Below are 16068 nucleotides of genomic sequence, written 5' to 3' on the forward strand. Positions count from 1 at the left end.
AGCTCCAGAAAGCAAATCCTGCAATTTTTAATACTTTTCAATGGATTCCGATTTTTTATTTTGAAATAATTATAATTTTTTTCAGGAAATTCTTTACTTCTTTACTTCTTTTACTTTACAGGCAAAATCAATAACTAGAGATCAACTTCATTTCAAACTTATTTGAATTTCTTGAATATGCAAAAATTTCTTCTTCCATACAAATTGTCATACAAAATTGAACACGTTCATTGACTACATGCAACTTAAAAAATTTGGATTGTCTATTGATATGACATTCTTTTTCTGAATAAGTGGATATTTACGTTTAACTAGTAATTTTAGTAATTTCTGTGCTCTAATTAACGATTTTCCGCTCAGAATTTTAATATTTTTTACACGCAATGGGATTTTCAATAATTTATTTAATAATTCAAAGACACTTCATATTTCCATAAGTTTATTTTTTCTACCGTCAAATCTTATAATTGAAGTTTTGAAATTATTAATCTCGTTGAAAAAACATACATATGTATGTATGAAAGTCGGGCAGCTTGCAATGTCTTAAAAGTGTCAAAGTCACCTCAACTGCTTAGGCTTTGTGAGACTACTCTTTTATCAGATTTATTTTGAATTCCTTCACCCCGAGCATTTACTCAACATTTTATGCGAAGAATCTAAGCAATTTTTTGAAAAAATCTGTTTTTCAAATTTCGAGACGAAATCTTTAAGAATTGTATTCAATGTCAACAGCGATCCCCTTGATTTTGTTAATAATATTGTCAAAACAGTGTTAACAGTAGGAAAACTACGACCCTTAATCCCAAAAAAGACCCGAAATATAACTTATCTGATATGCCATTTTCTCAGAAATATTAATCTGTCGTCGAGTAGCCGTCACTGCAGACATCTAAGTGAAGCTTTATTTGGCCCTTATCATCCAGAAAATAAACAGTCATAGCTTTGTGAAACTTAATTTCATCCAAAATAGTTTTTCAGTCGGAAAACTCTTTGGAAACATTTCTATGTGATGTGATTGTTTTCTGAAGATTGATGAAATACTACAGAGGTTACATTCATTACAAATATACTCACTTACATGCAAAAGATGTTTAAATCAATTAACTTTTTGAAAAGATACATTCTAATACAAAATTGTATATCATGAGCATAAATCATTCAATCTATTTGAAACTTTGGGCGAGGTTGTGTCCATTTTCAAGTTTTCAATTGATATTCATTATGTAAAAATTGATCGACTCCCAAGTGAGTTCTAAAGCAATTGTTTAATAAAATCACATCTTCTTTAAAGGGGTCAAGTGGGGCAAAACAGATCACGTTCTTTAATCTTTTCACCTGTAAATAGGCACTTAAAAAAATTAAAAACCCTTCAGTTCATTCTATGGGATTTCAAAGACATAAAATTTCATGTTGGTAGGACATATAAAGAAAAAAAGCTCTACACTGAGCAAATAAGGTCAAATGACACTCCACTCAGATGACTTCGGTTAAATTCAGAGGTAGAATGGAGTTTCTGAGAAAATTTCACGTGTGATAAATGCTATTCTAGCCACTCGGCGGATTTATGCTTTTTTTTAGATTTTTGGTCCGAACTTTCCAATTGAGCATTGGACGGTATATATGGAAGACCCCCCCCCCCGCCCTCAAGAGGGGATGTCTACAAATTAGATTGCATTTGAACTAGCAGTTCTCATGATATGCTTACGTTACAAATATAAGCCTCCTCAACCACATGATGGCTGAGCCTTAAGAAGATTTTAAAAATGTGCAACCATTGGAAAAAATCAGACAACTATTGGGCACAGACAAGCTGTTTTAAATGATTTTTTAAATTTTTAAGTCACTTTTTTCAAACACTTGGCCTTTTGGATCATGGTGACCAATGCTGTATGAGTGCAATTGACAAAAAAATCGAGTGAATTTGGTTGAAATGACTAAAATACAGCATAAAAATAAAAATCATGTGCTTAGCTGTGCAACAGTTGGCAAATCACCCTACTAAACCTTTGTGCCAAACACTGTCAAAAGCTTTTTCAATATCTAGAAGAGCAACACCAGTTGAATAACCTTCAGATTTGCTAGCGTTAATCATACTAGTTACACTCAAAAGTTGATGTGTAGTAGAAAGTCCATGACGAAAACCAAATTGTTCTTCAGGGAAAATAGAATTCTGATTAATGCGAATCATCATTCTATTCAAAATAACTCTTTCAAATAGTTTACTTAAAGAAGGAAGCAAACTAATTGGTCGATAACTTGAAGGCTCTGAATCACTTTTTCCAGGTTAAAAATTGGAGTTCCTTTGGTATTTTTCCACTTATTGGGAAAAGTGGTGGCAGCAATATGTATGTTTTGAGTTTTCAAAAATATGAAGATCTCATCTTGGTTAGCCAGCAACGATCTAGCGTTCCAATTAATAATATTTAAACATCTATTTGGTTTAATGAGGGAATCGTCTTTCCCAAGTCTTCGCATGTACGTTTAGAGTTGGTTTTTTCCCATTAGTAATACCCGAAGCAGGCCACCCATTTTCAACAACCTCTGAGAACGTCAAACAATGAGTCAGTGGCGCTGAATCAGCACAGGTCACAATAAAATCACTTCGAGCATTACCAAGACGGTTTATCACCCCCAAAAAGGTATTTAGATTCTTCATGATCGAATGAGCCGCAACGCTTGCATCTGGCATTCATTCTACAATTTTGAGTGCCATGACAAAAAGCTTGACAACGGCGACATTGCGTAATATTTTGTAGAAAATTGGTGGATGATTTTCGAAAAAGGTTCATATTTGACTCGACAATGAAACATAAGACGAGCCTTTTCACGAATTTGCAAATTATTAACCTGATCCTTTTTTAAAATGGATCAAATAAAGCTCAGGAGCAAAACCAACACTACTGGTATTATTCGAGTTGGTTCTTTTCCTCATTTGAATTACTTTAATCGGAGAAAAACCTAACAAAGAATTTAATTCAGTTGTGACCTCATCCGGTGTCTGACCGCCAGTGAGACCACGAAGTACAACTTTAAAAGTACGATCACTTCTAGTGTCGTACGTAAAAAATTATGTTTTTTATTATTCATATAATTTAAATTTTTTTGCAAATCATTAAAAGATCCTTGACGGAAGTGACGATTTTTTTTCGAAAGGCTTTGAAGTCCGAAATCGTGACCGAAATTGGTGAAACCTTTTCGTTTTTAAGAGTATAAGAAGAAGTAGGTTTCTTAGTACTCTTATCAGAATTAAATATGAATATTTCCTCATCACCGATGTTTTGAAGGACATCGAATGAATTGGAAATTACAACTTTTTAGGCCGATGGACCTGAATTAGGTTCGGCAATTCGTTTTCTTTCGGCTTTCACAATGGCCGATGACCTCCCCATGTTGGAAAGAAAATAGAAAATATCAATAGAAGAAAATGAAAATAATTTTAGGACTGAAAAGCGCTGATTGAAAAACAGGTAAGAAAATAAATAATGTCAAATGTTCCTGCAGGTACACAGCAACGATACGATGCTACGGCGTAAGTGTAGATGGCTCAACTGTACAAATGGAAGTGGAATTCTCGAGGTTTATTATTAGTTATTAAGGATCAATTTAACTAACAAAACATTTTTCCCCAAGCCATATCACTAAAACAAGAGCTGATGGACAGTATCGGACAAATGACTTGAATTTAGGACGCCAAAATTTTCCAAAAACAGTTATTGAAACATAGGCACCAAAAATGCTGTTCCATAGTGTTATCGTAGGTAGGACAGATGTGATCTCACTTCAAAGAAAGGAACGACTATTCAATATGTACTACCAATTCTAGAAAAAACCATCTGAAGACCATCGTAAAACAAAAAACCTTTTGAGATGCCCGATAGTAAAAATGATGTTTCGTTTTGTATACGGTAAGAAAAATAATGTATTGCCTCAAAAAGGGGGGAAAAGACGTCCTTCATTTTTGGGGTAGGTAATAAAAAAAAACAAAAACAAACAAATATGCATGGATCGAATCTTTTGTTGGCGGATGTGGTGGTGGGTCATCAATAGAAAAATAAACAAAGGCTCTCTATGGCTGCCATTTCGTTTTTGCCCCCCAACTCACCCTTAAGAAGACCCTAAATAAATGGAACTGCTTTTCTTTCATTTTTGGATGGTTTCTTACACTTCCCTGTATGTAGGTAAGTCTGCAGTAGTTGGTAGTTTGTTATTGCTGTTGGGGTTTCGGCTTAACTGTTGTTCACTTCTTTTTTGCTTTTTTCTTCTTCTCTGACATCCCTAATGTAAACGTAACCTGGGTGCGTAGCATTTCCTGCGTTCGGTTTGCTTTTGTATCGAAAATGAATCTATTTATAAAGTGGTTTCTTGGAGTCGTCGTATGTGGGAACGTTTTTTCTTTTTCCTATTGCTCTCTTTAAGCTCGTTTCTTCCAAGGTGGAGCAAAAGCAAAGGTTCGGAAATGACTTTCGTTACGTTCCGAATCCATGGGGACGGTGAATTTCGACTTTCCTCGCTGTGTGTGTTGGGAAGCTTAGCTCTTGATTTAGACAGTGTGATGCCAAAGAGGGAGGGAAAGTCATTCAGCTTTCGACAGCAATGTGAAGGTACTTTGCTGCTGCACACTAAATGGCAGCTTTTCCCCGAATCGTTCTCAAGGATAGGGTTTTTTGTGCTATTTTCTTCCGCTTCAACTAAGCCATGTTCGTCCGGGAAAAACTCGAATAATGGTAATTTGTGTTTTTTCGCCCTTCAATTTTCAAATGGCTCGAAAAAATCTTTCCGTGCCAGGGGATGGAATGAGATAGAGACTTGCTTTCTTCCAGACACGGATCTTAATGATGGTTTGTGGGATTATTTTGTTCTTCCTGAAGGATGGCTCTCTAGCTGGGCAATTGCTTAGAGAACCCTGCAGGATATTTTTCTGAGCAGCTTCAACAACAACCATCAGTCTGGGGAATTTTCCTGGAACGAGTGCTTCCTACCGCACTGGTCGAAGCGATTCATTTCCTCGAAAAGATTTGCATTTTCCGGATCTCTTCCTTATTGCAGTAATTTTCTTCATGAAATCCCTGCATTTAGTTGGCATTGTTAATTCTCTTAGCTTGGAGCTGGTTTTTCCCAGATTATTGGAACAATTCCCTCTTAGCCATATGAAAAAGTAGGCCACCACTTGGAGAACTGTAATCGTTAACTTTTTTTTTTGAATTTTTAACGTAGGATTAAATTTAAATGCAACAAAATAAGGGTACAAATTGACATTCTAAACAAGTTTCACATAATGAAAATATATTTTTTTATTATTATCATTCTATGCTTTATTCTCTACAAGACCTTCATTAAAAAAATGGAATTGCTTTGTCATTATGCGGTGTACACACTTAATCTTTTCTCCTGTGGTCGGGAAGATTTCGTCCTATATTTTCAACAGCTGAAATTACAGGACGATTTTAGGACAACAAAACAGCTCAGGAAAACAACTGTCAAATTCGCCTGTATGTTCGAAACGGTTTTCCCCTGTGACTTGCAGGGACTTTTGAAAATTTCCTGTGTGCTCGAAAAGGTTTCGTACTGTGATTTGTAGTGAATTCTGCTACCCTTTCCCCTGGTTCATTTTTTTTAAATTCTGAAATAAGTTTCAATGCAATGTTCAAAAACTGAAACACAGTTGTTTTTTAAACAAGTTCAATATATTTCAAACAACTTTTTCTTCTTTTGAACATTTCACTTTTTTGCACATTTCAAAATTCTCAAATGCGTAACACACATACAATTTTTTTCCTGTAAGTAGAAAAAGGAAAGATTTACATTATTTTCACTACCCAAACGCTGAATGGCAAAGAAACTTACCGATGCGCCTTTCGAGCCATGGAATGTATAAATCCTTGCGCTCCGAGTCCATGTTCCTGTTAGCTATCTTAATGGATAGACCAAAGCTCCCAAACCGGGGCGAAAGAATACCGCACCAGCCGTAGAGTTTCTCCACGCAGTTCTGCGGTTTTAAAGGTGAAAAGTTCCGGTTGCACATGATTCTCAGCAGGCCACAACAAGATTTTTAACAATATGAAAAATGACAAGTTGAAATGTTTGGCGGTTTTAATTATCATGCACATGTGGAAAAGAGAGAAAAAAAACCGTATACAGGAGCGCAAGAGAAAGAAAATTTGACAAGAATTGGGTCTACCGTGATTCTGGAGAACACTGTCCTGCATTCACGGGGATACGTTTAGTTTCTGTGCTCTCGTAGAAAGTTTGTCTCGGATTTCAGGAAAGATGAAACGTCCTGAGATTCGGGTGAGTTCCCTTTTGAACTTCGTTCACATTGAACAACTTTCCCGTGACACGGAGATTCATGGTCCCGAGCGAGATAAATGCAATCTTAGTGTGTATGTATAATTGTAGTCCTATTTCCAAGAAGTGGAATGGAATGGAATGGAAACCCACTGAAAAAATATATAGTTCATATTTTTATAATCTAGGATATAGATCCACTAAACGCAGAATTGATGTATACAGTTTATAAAAATTGGTCAAAAATTTTTGATCAATATTTCCATCCAATTGAATGCTTTAAATGGAGTGTGAAAAAGACTTTTCAGGAAGAAAGAAAAAGACGAAAAAACTGTTCGTGGAAGAATCAATCGATTAACGAAGTTTGGTGATAGGGGGGAATGGGGATGCTTGATCCTATTTTCTCATTTTAACCATACCTTTCTGGAAAATTTTGCAGATCGCCGTTTTTTGCTTTTTTGACAGCGTGTAACTACAAGTTTATATACTACGAAAGTTAAATCGATACGTGGGACCAGGCTTCCGAAAAGTACAGCTTTGCTATGACAGCTTTTTTCTTGCCAAATAAACTGTCTCGGTTTTCCTTACCACTCGGTTCGCTGCTGTACCGTCGGTAACGAATCGTAATGCTTCGGCTACATCGCACACGTGCGAGATCCCAGGCTGTATCTGAACAATCTGCTCAAAGCATGCGTTGCCGAAAGTGTTGTGCTTTAAGCTGTAGCGAACCCAACCGACAGTTCGGTTTTCATCCCCCCATCCTCCTGTTTCGAAAATAATTTCATCCTAACTGTCGGCTCCAGGGCGTGACAGTTTTTGCAGGACTGTCACGGGTGACTGTAGTGCCCATACCGTACCCATGCCCGATCGTATGCGCGGCTGCTCGGATCGAATAGATCGAACGAGCCATATATTCACACCAAGCAGCAGCATACGACCGAGGCGTAACGCGATGTGTGGTGCCGGTGCAGGTTAGGCGAAAAAGGGGTGGGGAGGGTGATTGGGGTGATCACCACCCGCAGTAGCTTCAAGCAAAAGGAAAATAAGTTCGTTCGAAATCAACTCAGCCCGAGCGAATCTCGGCTACAGTCGGACGGAGTAAGTAGTAGGGGAGGAGCGGGCTATATGCGCCTATTAAGCGGAACACTGATTTAATCAAATATCACATCGAATATGTGTACAAAAACTTATACACGTGTGCAGGCATCTGTTTTCTATACATTGGAGTAATTTTTATGTTAAAATTTTCTTCTGTTTCCTAGAAAATTATTTTATTATAAGTGTTGTCTAGAATGCCGATCCTCAAACCGTGTGGGCTAAATGCGCCTATTTATGTTTCGAAAAAATTTCTGGTTTTTGGGCTATATTTCCGTATAATTTCATTGAAACTGCTAGAAAGTAATAATTTCCGTACGGCAAAGCTGAAGTTTCATAAAAATCTATGTATATTAGAATTTTATGGAATAAAACAAAAGTTAGGGTTGCCATACTATGGAGGCAGTTCATCCATGAGAAAAACTTTATCAAATCTGTTTTTAGATCGTCAATTCTCTCTTAAGATGTTATTCAGAGCTTAGATTTGAAGTTTCATTGATGAAAATAATTTATTTGTTCTATTTAACCTGTTATTTTAGGATGGAGGCATTTTACAAACATGATGGGGGCATACAAAAACACTCTATTATTCCACTATATAATCATTATTGAACTTCCACAAAAGCTGAAATATGTTTAATTTCTTAAGTTCATTTTAGTAAGAAACAAAAACCATCCTAGTTTTTGTTTTAAGCTTCTTTACGTATAATTTTTAAAAGTCGAAATATTACATCAAAATGTTTCAAAACCTTGTACGATTTTTTAATTTTTTTTTGAGTTTGTAAATTCATAAAATTCTTTCTACCCTTATGTTCTAAGCGTATCACCCTCAAAATGCATTGGTCAGATAAGCTGTCCAGTCAGCCATTTCATCAAACAGCCGTAGGGTCATTTAATCCGATAGGCCCATTTAGGAAACCTTTCCCCTACGGTCATGCGAAATTCAACGCATTGAAAACTGTCACGAAGCTTTAAAAAATTTCATACCCACGAACAAACTCTCGCATGAGGTAAAACAAGGCATCGCTGTACATCGCACGACTGCTCCTTTTAAAACTGTCGGGGAAGAAATATTCGCGAAGCTTTCATCGAGGTGCATGTGCGACATTCGCAAGAATACTGTCGTTCGCCAGTACTTTTCGGAAGCCTGCGTGGGGCTAAAAAAATTTGTGACTTTTTGAAAATAAAAGGAAACTTCATCCTTTATTAAAGGAGACTTGATCCTTTAATCAGGGTTCCATAAGTTTCGGCAAAAACCATGCATAATCTAAATATAAAAGTTCCATCGATTTTTTGGCAATACTAGTTTTAATTTCCCAGTTTAGAGGTAGGTATCGGGCAAAAAAAATTCTTAGAGTATATTTACTACCCTATATTCATTGCATACTTAAAGGCGCAGTTTTCTAATTTTCAGATAAAAGTAATTTTTAAGCCCTCTTTATCCGGAAATTATTGGATAAATATAAGTCATTGGGAAAATATTTAAAATTTCGTGCTAAGCAATGATCAACATGAATTCAGAAGACAGATATATTTTTTTGGACTCGAGCGATCAAGTGGACCCAGAACTTACATTTTGAATTTTTTTTTAAAAAACTGCAATTACTCAAAAAATAATTATTATTTTAAAATTTGTTGAGATAATAGGTTTGCTGTTTTGTTCTATCTGGCAAATTTTTCTAGAACATTTTATTCATGTGCGACAGTCCAGTTTGGAGATATGTTTGAGGAATCAAGTATCCCCAGGGGTCAAGTATCCTCATTCTCCCCAAAAGGATGTGAGTTAGATTGTTCATATTGAAATTTAGGAGATTCATTGAATATCTTCCAGATCAAAAGTGCAATGTGGATAGACGTGCTAAGTGGACAGGAAGAGTAAACCAATTGGAATCAAAGTGTTTACTTACGGATAAAAAGAGAAAGTTCATTAGAATTTGCATATATGAGTAGAAGAAATAAGATTTTTTTTAAATAAGTTAACCACCGTTTAAATGATGTTTGTAAACTTATTTTCGGCATATCGGTGAAAATGTGTATTCTTAGAGATAGAATATCAGAATTGGAAAATGATAAATATGGATGAAAAAGTTAGTGGAAAATTTACAGACGTTGAAAAGAACGAAACAGGATTTTTGCGAGGAAATCTTATTAACGTACAGCATACTTTACCCCGCTCTTTCGCTATTTTCAACAATTGTAAATTTTCTGCTAACTTTTTTATCCATGTTTATCAATTTTCAATTCTGATATTCTTTCTCCAGCAATATACATTTTCACCGATATGCCGAAAATTAATTTACAGAATTAAGAAATCTTACAAGCTATTTTCGAATGAAAAGAGTGGGAGACAATATTTAATGAAAAAAAAAATATAATTTCAAAAGCAGGACTTCGATGAGAAGGCAAAGATCTCATTGAATGATTAATCAAAATAGAATGAAGCTTCGATGGGAAGACGAAGTTTTAGAAAAAAACAATAGGGGGAAGTCGTCTATGGCCGGACATCGCCTATGGCCGGACAACTTAGATTTTTCGAAAACACAATACTCTAATAATGTTTTTACATCATGAAAATAAAATAAATAGTAGCCTGATATGATGTTCGAAAGATGGTAACCCAATCTAAAAAGGTAAACCAATGATAGGCATCTAAAGCTTCTGCCTAGTAGTTAGGAGAGGATCGCCTAAACTTTGCATTTGTTTTGTGGTCAGTTTTTACGGCTTGTAAAATTTGAACTGCAAATGAACGACATCGTTGGTTGGTTATCTTTCGACTACAGTAGATAGAAGATAACAAAACGGGAGTTCAAACGGAATATTAGGAAAATTTAAAAAAATGCGATTCTTCTATGACCGGACACTAAATGGTTGTCTATGACCGGACAAGGAAATATTCAAAGTTATAGATGATTTCAACTTGAAACTTTCATTTTTTCATCTCTATAGCACCCTTAAATGGTTAGCAGAAGATAAGGATTCAATAACGAAACTATTTTGATTCTCTGAGAAACTTTAAATTTAGCTGTCCGGTCATAGACAATTTTTCTCTAGTTTTTTCGAAACAAATGTTTCATTCTGGTTTGTCAAAATAACTTTTATGACTGGCTTCATAGAATGTTCAGTATTGGAAAACACATACTCACAAGTGATTTCAGTCTCTTTGCTACGTTTTTGTGCCATTGGTGACAACTTTGGTGAAGTAATTCGTAGTGTCCGGCCATAGACAACACTTTTGGAAATGAGTGAAAACTAATATAAAATGATTTCTCTTACCACATTAATATGTTGTAAATTTATTTTTTTCTAATATAGTTAAGTGATCATAATATTGATACACTTCAAATCAGTAGAGGAACCAATATTTACAAAAAAATATTTTTGAAGTTATTGCTTACAAACCTTAAGTGTCCGGTAGTAGACGACTTCCCCCTAATAATAATAATTTAGTATCGCAAACTGGGGAAACTTTGATCACCAGGGTATCTTTGATCAACATAAACATTTTCCACATTGTAAATAAATAATTAATAAAAGGATGTGACAATAAAATAAAAATGTTTAAATTGGTCACAATATAACGAGTCATTGAGTTTTGCGTTTCATCGTGTAAATTGAGAGTGAGTAAAAAAGATCCCAAAGCACGCAAACAGGAACAAACACCAAGGCTAAATTATATCAATTTTAGATATGCTCCTTTCAAGATTATATCTCATTCAGATAGCATAGTTTGATATTGGACAGAACAAAACCTATCAAAATTATAACATATCAAGATATGAGTGCTTGGAGAAAAATTTCTAGTGGAATGTCAATAATCCACATTAAATGCTTAAACCGTGCTCCATTTTTGGTTTCCCAAAAATTGCATCAATTTTATGGATCTGTTGGGCGAAACTCATTAATGCACGGTTTGGGCCGTTGACTTCGATGCCCGTGTTTCATAAAAAGTTGCTCGTATATCAAAATATGATAGGATTTTAGGACAATCCGAAAAAATCTTTATCATTGAAAATAAGCTCATCCCCATTCAAGTCTGTCAATCAGAATAAGGTATAATTCAGATTGGAGAAACTTAAAATCGAAAATTTAGAGTACCTAATTATAACTGAATAAGATGTAAATATCTTGGTGAGATACGTTTGAGTTATTATTTTGATATGCTCTACTGATCGGGTACATCTAGTAAATCTGACGAGTTTCCGTCAACATTCGATTTTCAACGATGTACGAGGAATTGACTCAGATTGTGTCTAAGGAAGTAAAACAGAGAATTAAAGAAGAAATCAAGGCGATCAAATATTTTCTGGTGTCAGTGAATTCAACTTCTGACTTAGGTCACACTGATCCGATAACTGTGATAATACGAAACGTTTTGTTTGGAAAATCAGTTGCAGGATTTCTCATATTTTTGCAACCCTTTGCTTTGCTGAACTATTTCAAATCTGAAAATATCGATTTTGAGATTTGTAGAGGTCAATCTTATGTCAACGCTCACAATATAGTGTCGTACTTTTATTCGTATTTTCGGACTAATTACCAAATTTACCGCGATTCCATTATTACTCACTCGTTAAACGTGACCTTTCTCTCCAAGATTCGTTAACAGAATCTTCGCTATAAAGGGTGATACGGTCAAAATTTGGTCAAGGGAAAACGCGTGTAAATCGGTGAAATCGTTTATTTAAAAAATCAAATTGAATTTCTTTTTCATGTTTAATTAGTATAAAATTCAGGAAAAATATTCTGTTAGGCTTCCGCTTTTCCAAATCCGAATTGCCAGCCCTTACGCTTAACCCCTGCCATCAGATTTTGTATAGCCACCTTGTCCACCTTCTTTGCCGCAGAAAGTCAGTTTGCCTTGAACTGCTGCTCGTCCTTAGCAGTTTTTTTGGTCTTCTTTAGGTTCCGCTTGACAATAGCCCAGTATTTCTCAATTGGGCGGAGCTCTGGCGTGTTGGGAGGGTTCTTGTCCTTGGGAACCACCTGCACGTTGTTGGCGGCGTACCACTCGATGGCCTTTTTACCGTTATGGCAAGATGCCAAATCCGGCCAAAACAGTACTGAACAACCGTGTTTCTTCAGGCAGCAGACGTTTATTCAAACACTCTTTCACGTAAATTTCTTGGTTGACAGTCCCGGAAGCTATGAAAATGCTGCTTTTCAAGCCACAGGTACAGATGGCTTGCCAAACCAAATATTTCTTCGCGAACTTTGACAGTTTCATGTGCTTGAAAATATCTGCTACCTTTCCCCTTCCTTTTGCCGTATAAAACTTCTGTCTCGGAAGCTGCTTGTAAGTCGGCTTTGACGTAGGTTTCGTCGTCCATTACCACGTAGTCAAACTTCGTCAGCATCGCCGTGTACAGCCTCTGGGATTGCGCTTTGGCCGTCGTATTTTGTTTATCATCGCGATTTGGAGTCACTACCTTTTTGTTAGTCGATAGTTCGGCTCGTTTTTTGACTCGATGCACGGTAGTAGACGATACACCCAGCTTATTTGCGGCATCTCGGAGAGAGAGGTTAGGGTTTCGCTTGAAACTACCGGCAACTCTCTTTGTCGTTTCAGCTGCTTCCGGTTTTCGATTTTACCCCCGATCCAGACTTCCTGGCTGTCGACAAACGTTCCCTAAAAACTCTATTTACTTTTGTAACGTTTGATTTGGCAACTTTTAGCGATTTTGCCAGCTTTGCGTGCGAGTAGCTCGGATTTTCGCGATGCGCGAGCAAAATTTTGATACGCTGCTCTTCTTCCTTGGACGGCATTTTGACAACTTAAGAGTGAATTTCAAAATCAAAATAGAAGCAACATTCTACACACGCACACCTTCAAAATGAGGGGTGTTCAGGTTTTTTAAATGCTAAATTGAAAAAAAAACGTCAAGTTGACATTGACCAAGCAATGACCGTATCTACCTTTATTTAGTTTATTTCTCATACTAACTTTCTTTCGCATAAGTTTGATTATATAAAAATGACACAAGAGACAATAACACTCGAAGTGGGGTTAGGCTTTGAGAAAGTTTTTTTATTTAGAAAACCATAATAAACCATTGTAGATAATAAACAAAATTAAAACTTCTGTTACATTTCGACCCTTAGCAAGAATCAATAGAATAAATAACTCTCGTTTGCTTTTTTGTGCGATTAAATGAAATCCTTTGTTTCGTCCTTGTTTCGAGAATAAATAATCCTGTCGATGTAACCTTCAAGTAGTGTGCATATGTAAGTGTGTGATTGTGTTCTCTAAGCTTAAACGATTAATTAAGGTATTCATAAATATTTGTCCATTCTCTGTGTTCTTCATGTATGCATGTTTTAGTGTATTCCTGTAAGAGAGAGAGAGTGTGTTTGTGTGTCTAGTAGGTTCGTTCATAGATATAATGATTTTTTTGTGCATTTTAGTATTTTTTCTTCCTTTTACATTTTGTTCTCCAATAAATTAAACGCGCCGGCTCGATCCTTACGACACAGGCCGCAGCAGTCTTAGTGCAGCGAGAAGATCGGCTTCGTTTCCGGTTCGTACTCGAGCTCCTGGGGCAGCACGACCTGGCTGGGTTTGTCCTTCAGGTACAGTCCGTAACGCGATGGGTATCTGTCCGGAAGGAATAAAATCCCAATTAATGAAACATATTTTAAACATACTCCTTAACCAAATTAAATAAAAAAAATTTAAAAACAAATAACAAGAGATCCGGGAAACATAACCTCAAAAACATTTTTTTATAAAGGTCTATTTCACTACTCACGATGCTCCATATCGAAAACCTCTACCCTCGGAAAAAGAAGAGAAGCAGGAAAAATAAACAAAAACATTTTTTTTCCACCATTGTTGTTTGACGTCGGCCGGATTCAAATTGGAAACCCAATCCGGAAGTAAACAGCGAATTGGAAGCGTTGCATAATTGATGAACACGAGAACCACGGAAGTCAGAAGGCAGCAGCAATGTGTAACATTTAAAGCAATTAATACCACCGATCGAAAAAATATGGTTTGGCAACTGATTGTGTAAACGTAATGTTCTCTGACTGGGAAATTTGGCTTGTTTGGCTGCGGTGTAATCCTGCGCTGTGGTCGAAACTGGGTGACAATTAAATTTGATGCTTGTAATTGTCGAAGGGTTTGGTTTGTGCGAGTTTCCTGGTTTGTTGGACTTGATTGGATTTTCGAAATAGGTTACTTAATTCTTTCAAACGTTTCCGTATCTGGGAATTCCAGCTCGAGAGTTGACCATCAGCTGGTCAATTCAAATAATTTTGGGTTTTTTCACCCAAAGGGCGTAAAAGTTGTTTTTGAAACTAAAAAAAACTTACAAGTTTCGAAACGCACGATTCCAGAAACAGGTATAGAAAATTTTCTGTTTATTTTTATCGAAAATACCTGAACATAGATATATTCAATTTGCTCCAAACATAGATAGATTAAAATATGCAAAATAGTTTTACGACATTAGTGCCGTATTCTCATAACTTTTTCACGAGAATGAACTATCTGCGTCTATCGTCTCGAAAGTTCGTTACTAAACTGATTTTTCCGTTGCTCGTTTTTGCTTTTCGTTTTCGAACTCTCTCACTCTTTCCTTTATAATCGATCACTAACTCTCCAAAACGATTATCACACTTTCATCGATGAATACACGATAACTAAAAACTAACCTTTTTTTCTTATTTATTATCTTTTCTATGTGTAAATAATTTTTATTATTTTTCCAAAATCTTTAACTTATTCATCGTTATACTACAATTAGTTCAAATTTTCATTACTTTTTAACTTATACCCCCCTGGCTTTAAACATATTATCTGATTGCCTATCTCTCATTTCGTCTTGAATATGTTCTTTTTAAAAAGGAGCAGCTTATCCAATGCAACCAAAAGTCACATATTTACTCAAACAAAGGCTTTGATAGACCATAAATATTCAAATGAATGTCTGTCTTTCCGTCTATCTGTCTTTCTGTCTTTCTGTCTTTCTGTCTTTCTGTCTTTCTGTCTTTCTGTCTTTCTGTCTTTCTGTCTTTCCGTCTTTCTGTCTTTCTGTCTTTCTGTCTTTCTGTCTTTCTGTCTTTCTGTCTTTCTGTCTTTCTGTCTTTCTGTCTTTCTGTCTTTCTGTCTTTCTGTCTTTCTGTCTTTCTGTCTTTCTGTCTTTCTGTCTTTCTGTCTTTCTGTCTTTCTGTCTTTCTGTCTTCCTGTCTTTCTGTCTTTCTGTCTTTCTGTCTTTCTGTCTTTCTGTCTTTCTGTCTTTCTGTCTTTCTGTCTTTCTGTCTTTCTATCTTTCTGTCTTTCTATCTTTCTGTCTTTCTGTCTTTCTGTCTTTCTGTCTTTCTGTCTTTCTGTCTTTCTGTCTTTCTGTCTTTCTGTCTTTCTGTCTTTCTGTCTTTCTGTCTTTCTGTCTTTCTGTCTTTCTGTCTTTCTGTCTTTCTGTCTTTCTGTCTTTCTGTCTTTCTGTCTTTCTATCTTTCTGTCTTTCTGTTTTCCTGTCTTTCTGTCTTTCTGTCTTTCTGTCTTTCTGTCTTTCTGTCTTTCTGTCTTTCTGTCTTTCTGTCTTTCTGTCTTTCTGTCTTTCTGTCTTTCTGTCTTTCTGTCTTTCTGTCTTTCTGTCTTTCTGTCTTTCTGTCTTTCTGTCTTTCTGTCTTTCTGTCTTTCTGTCTTTCTGTCTTTCTGTCTTTCTGTCTTTCTGTCTTTCTGTCTTT

The 16068-nt window shown here is 36.0% G+C and overlaps 1 protein-coding gene across 4 annotated transcripts in view; it reads right to left on the reverse strand.

Moving 5' to 3' along the window:
* Nucleotides 1-13384: 13384 nt before the first annotated feature.
* LOC129754177 (uncharacterized) overlaps nt 13385-16068 on the reverse strand; it is a 45868-nt gene continuing 43184 nt past the window's right edge. For 3 of the 4 annotated variants that reach the window (XM_055750081.1, XM_055750089.1, XM_055750073.1), the window contains exons 5-6: nt 14127-14147; nt 13385-13972 (exon numbers count right to left, since the gene is read on the reverse strand). In XM_055750081.1, coding sequence (XP_055606056.1) covers nt 13864-13972; nt 14127-14147 — 130 coding nt within the window. In that variant the 3' untranslated portion in view covers nt 13385-13863. The remainder of the gene's footprint in view (nt 13973-14126; nt 14148-16068) is intronic. The other variant, XM_055750095.1, reaches the window with a different exon arrangement.

This window comes from Uranotaenia lowii, chromosome 1 (assembly GCF_029784155.1).
Source record: "Uranotaenia lowii strain MFRU-FL chromosome 1, ASM2978415v1, whole genome shotgun sequence".
Classification (NCBI taxonomy): domain Eukaryota; kingdom Metazoa; phylum Arthropoda; class Insecta; order Diptera; family Culicidae; genus Uranotaenia; species Uranotaenia lowii.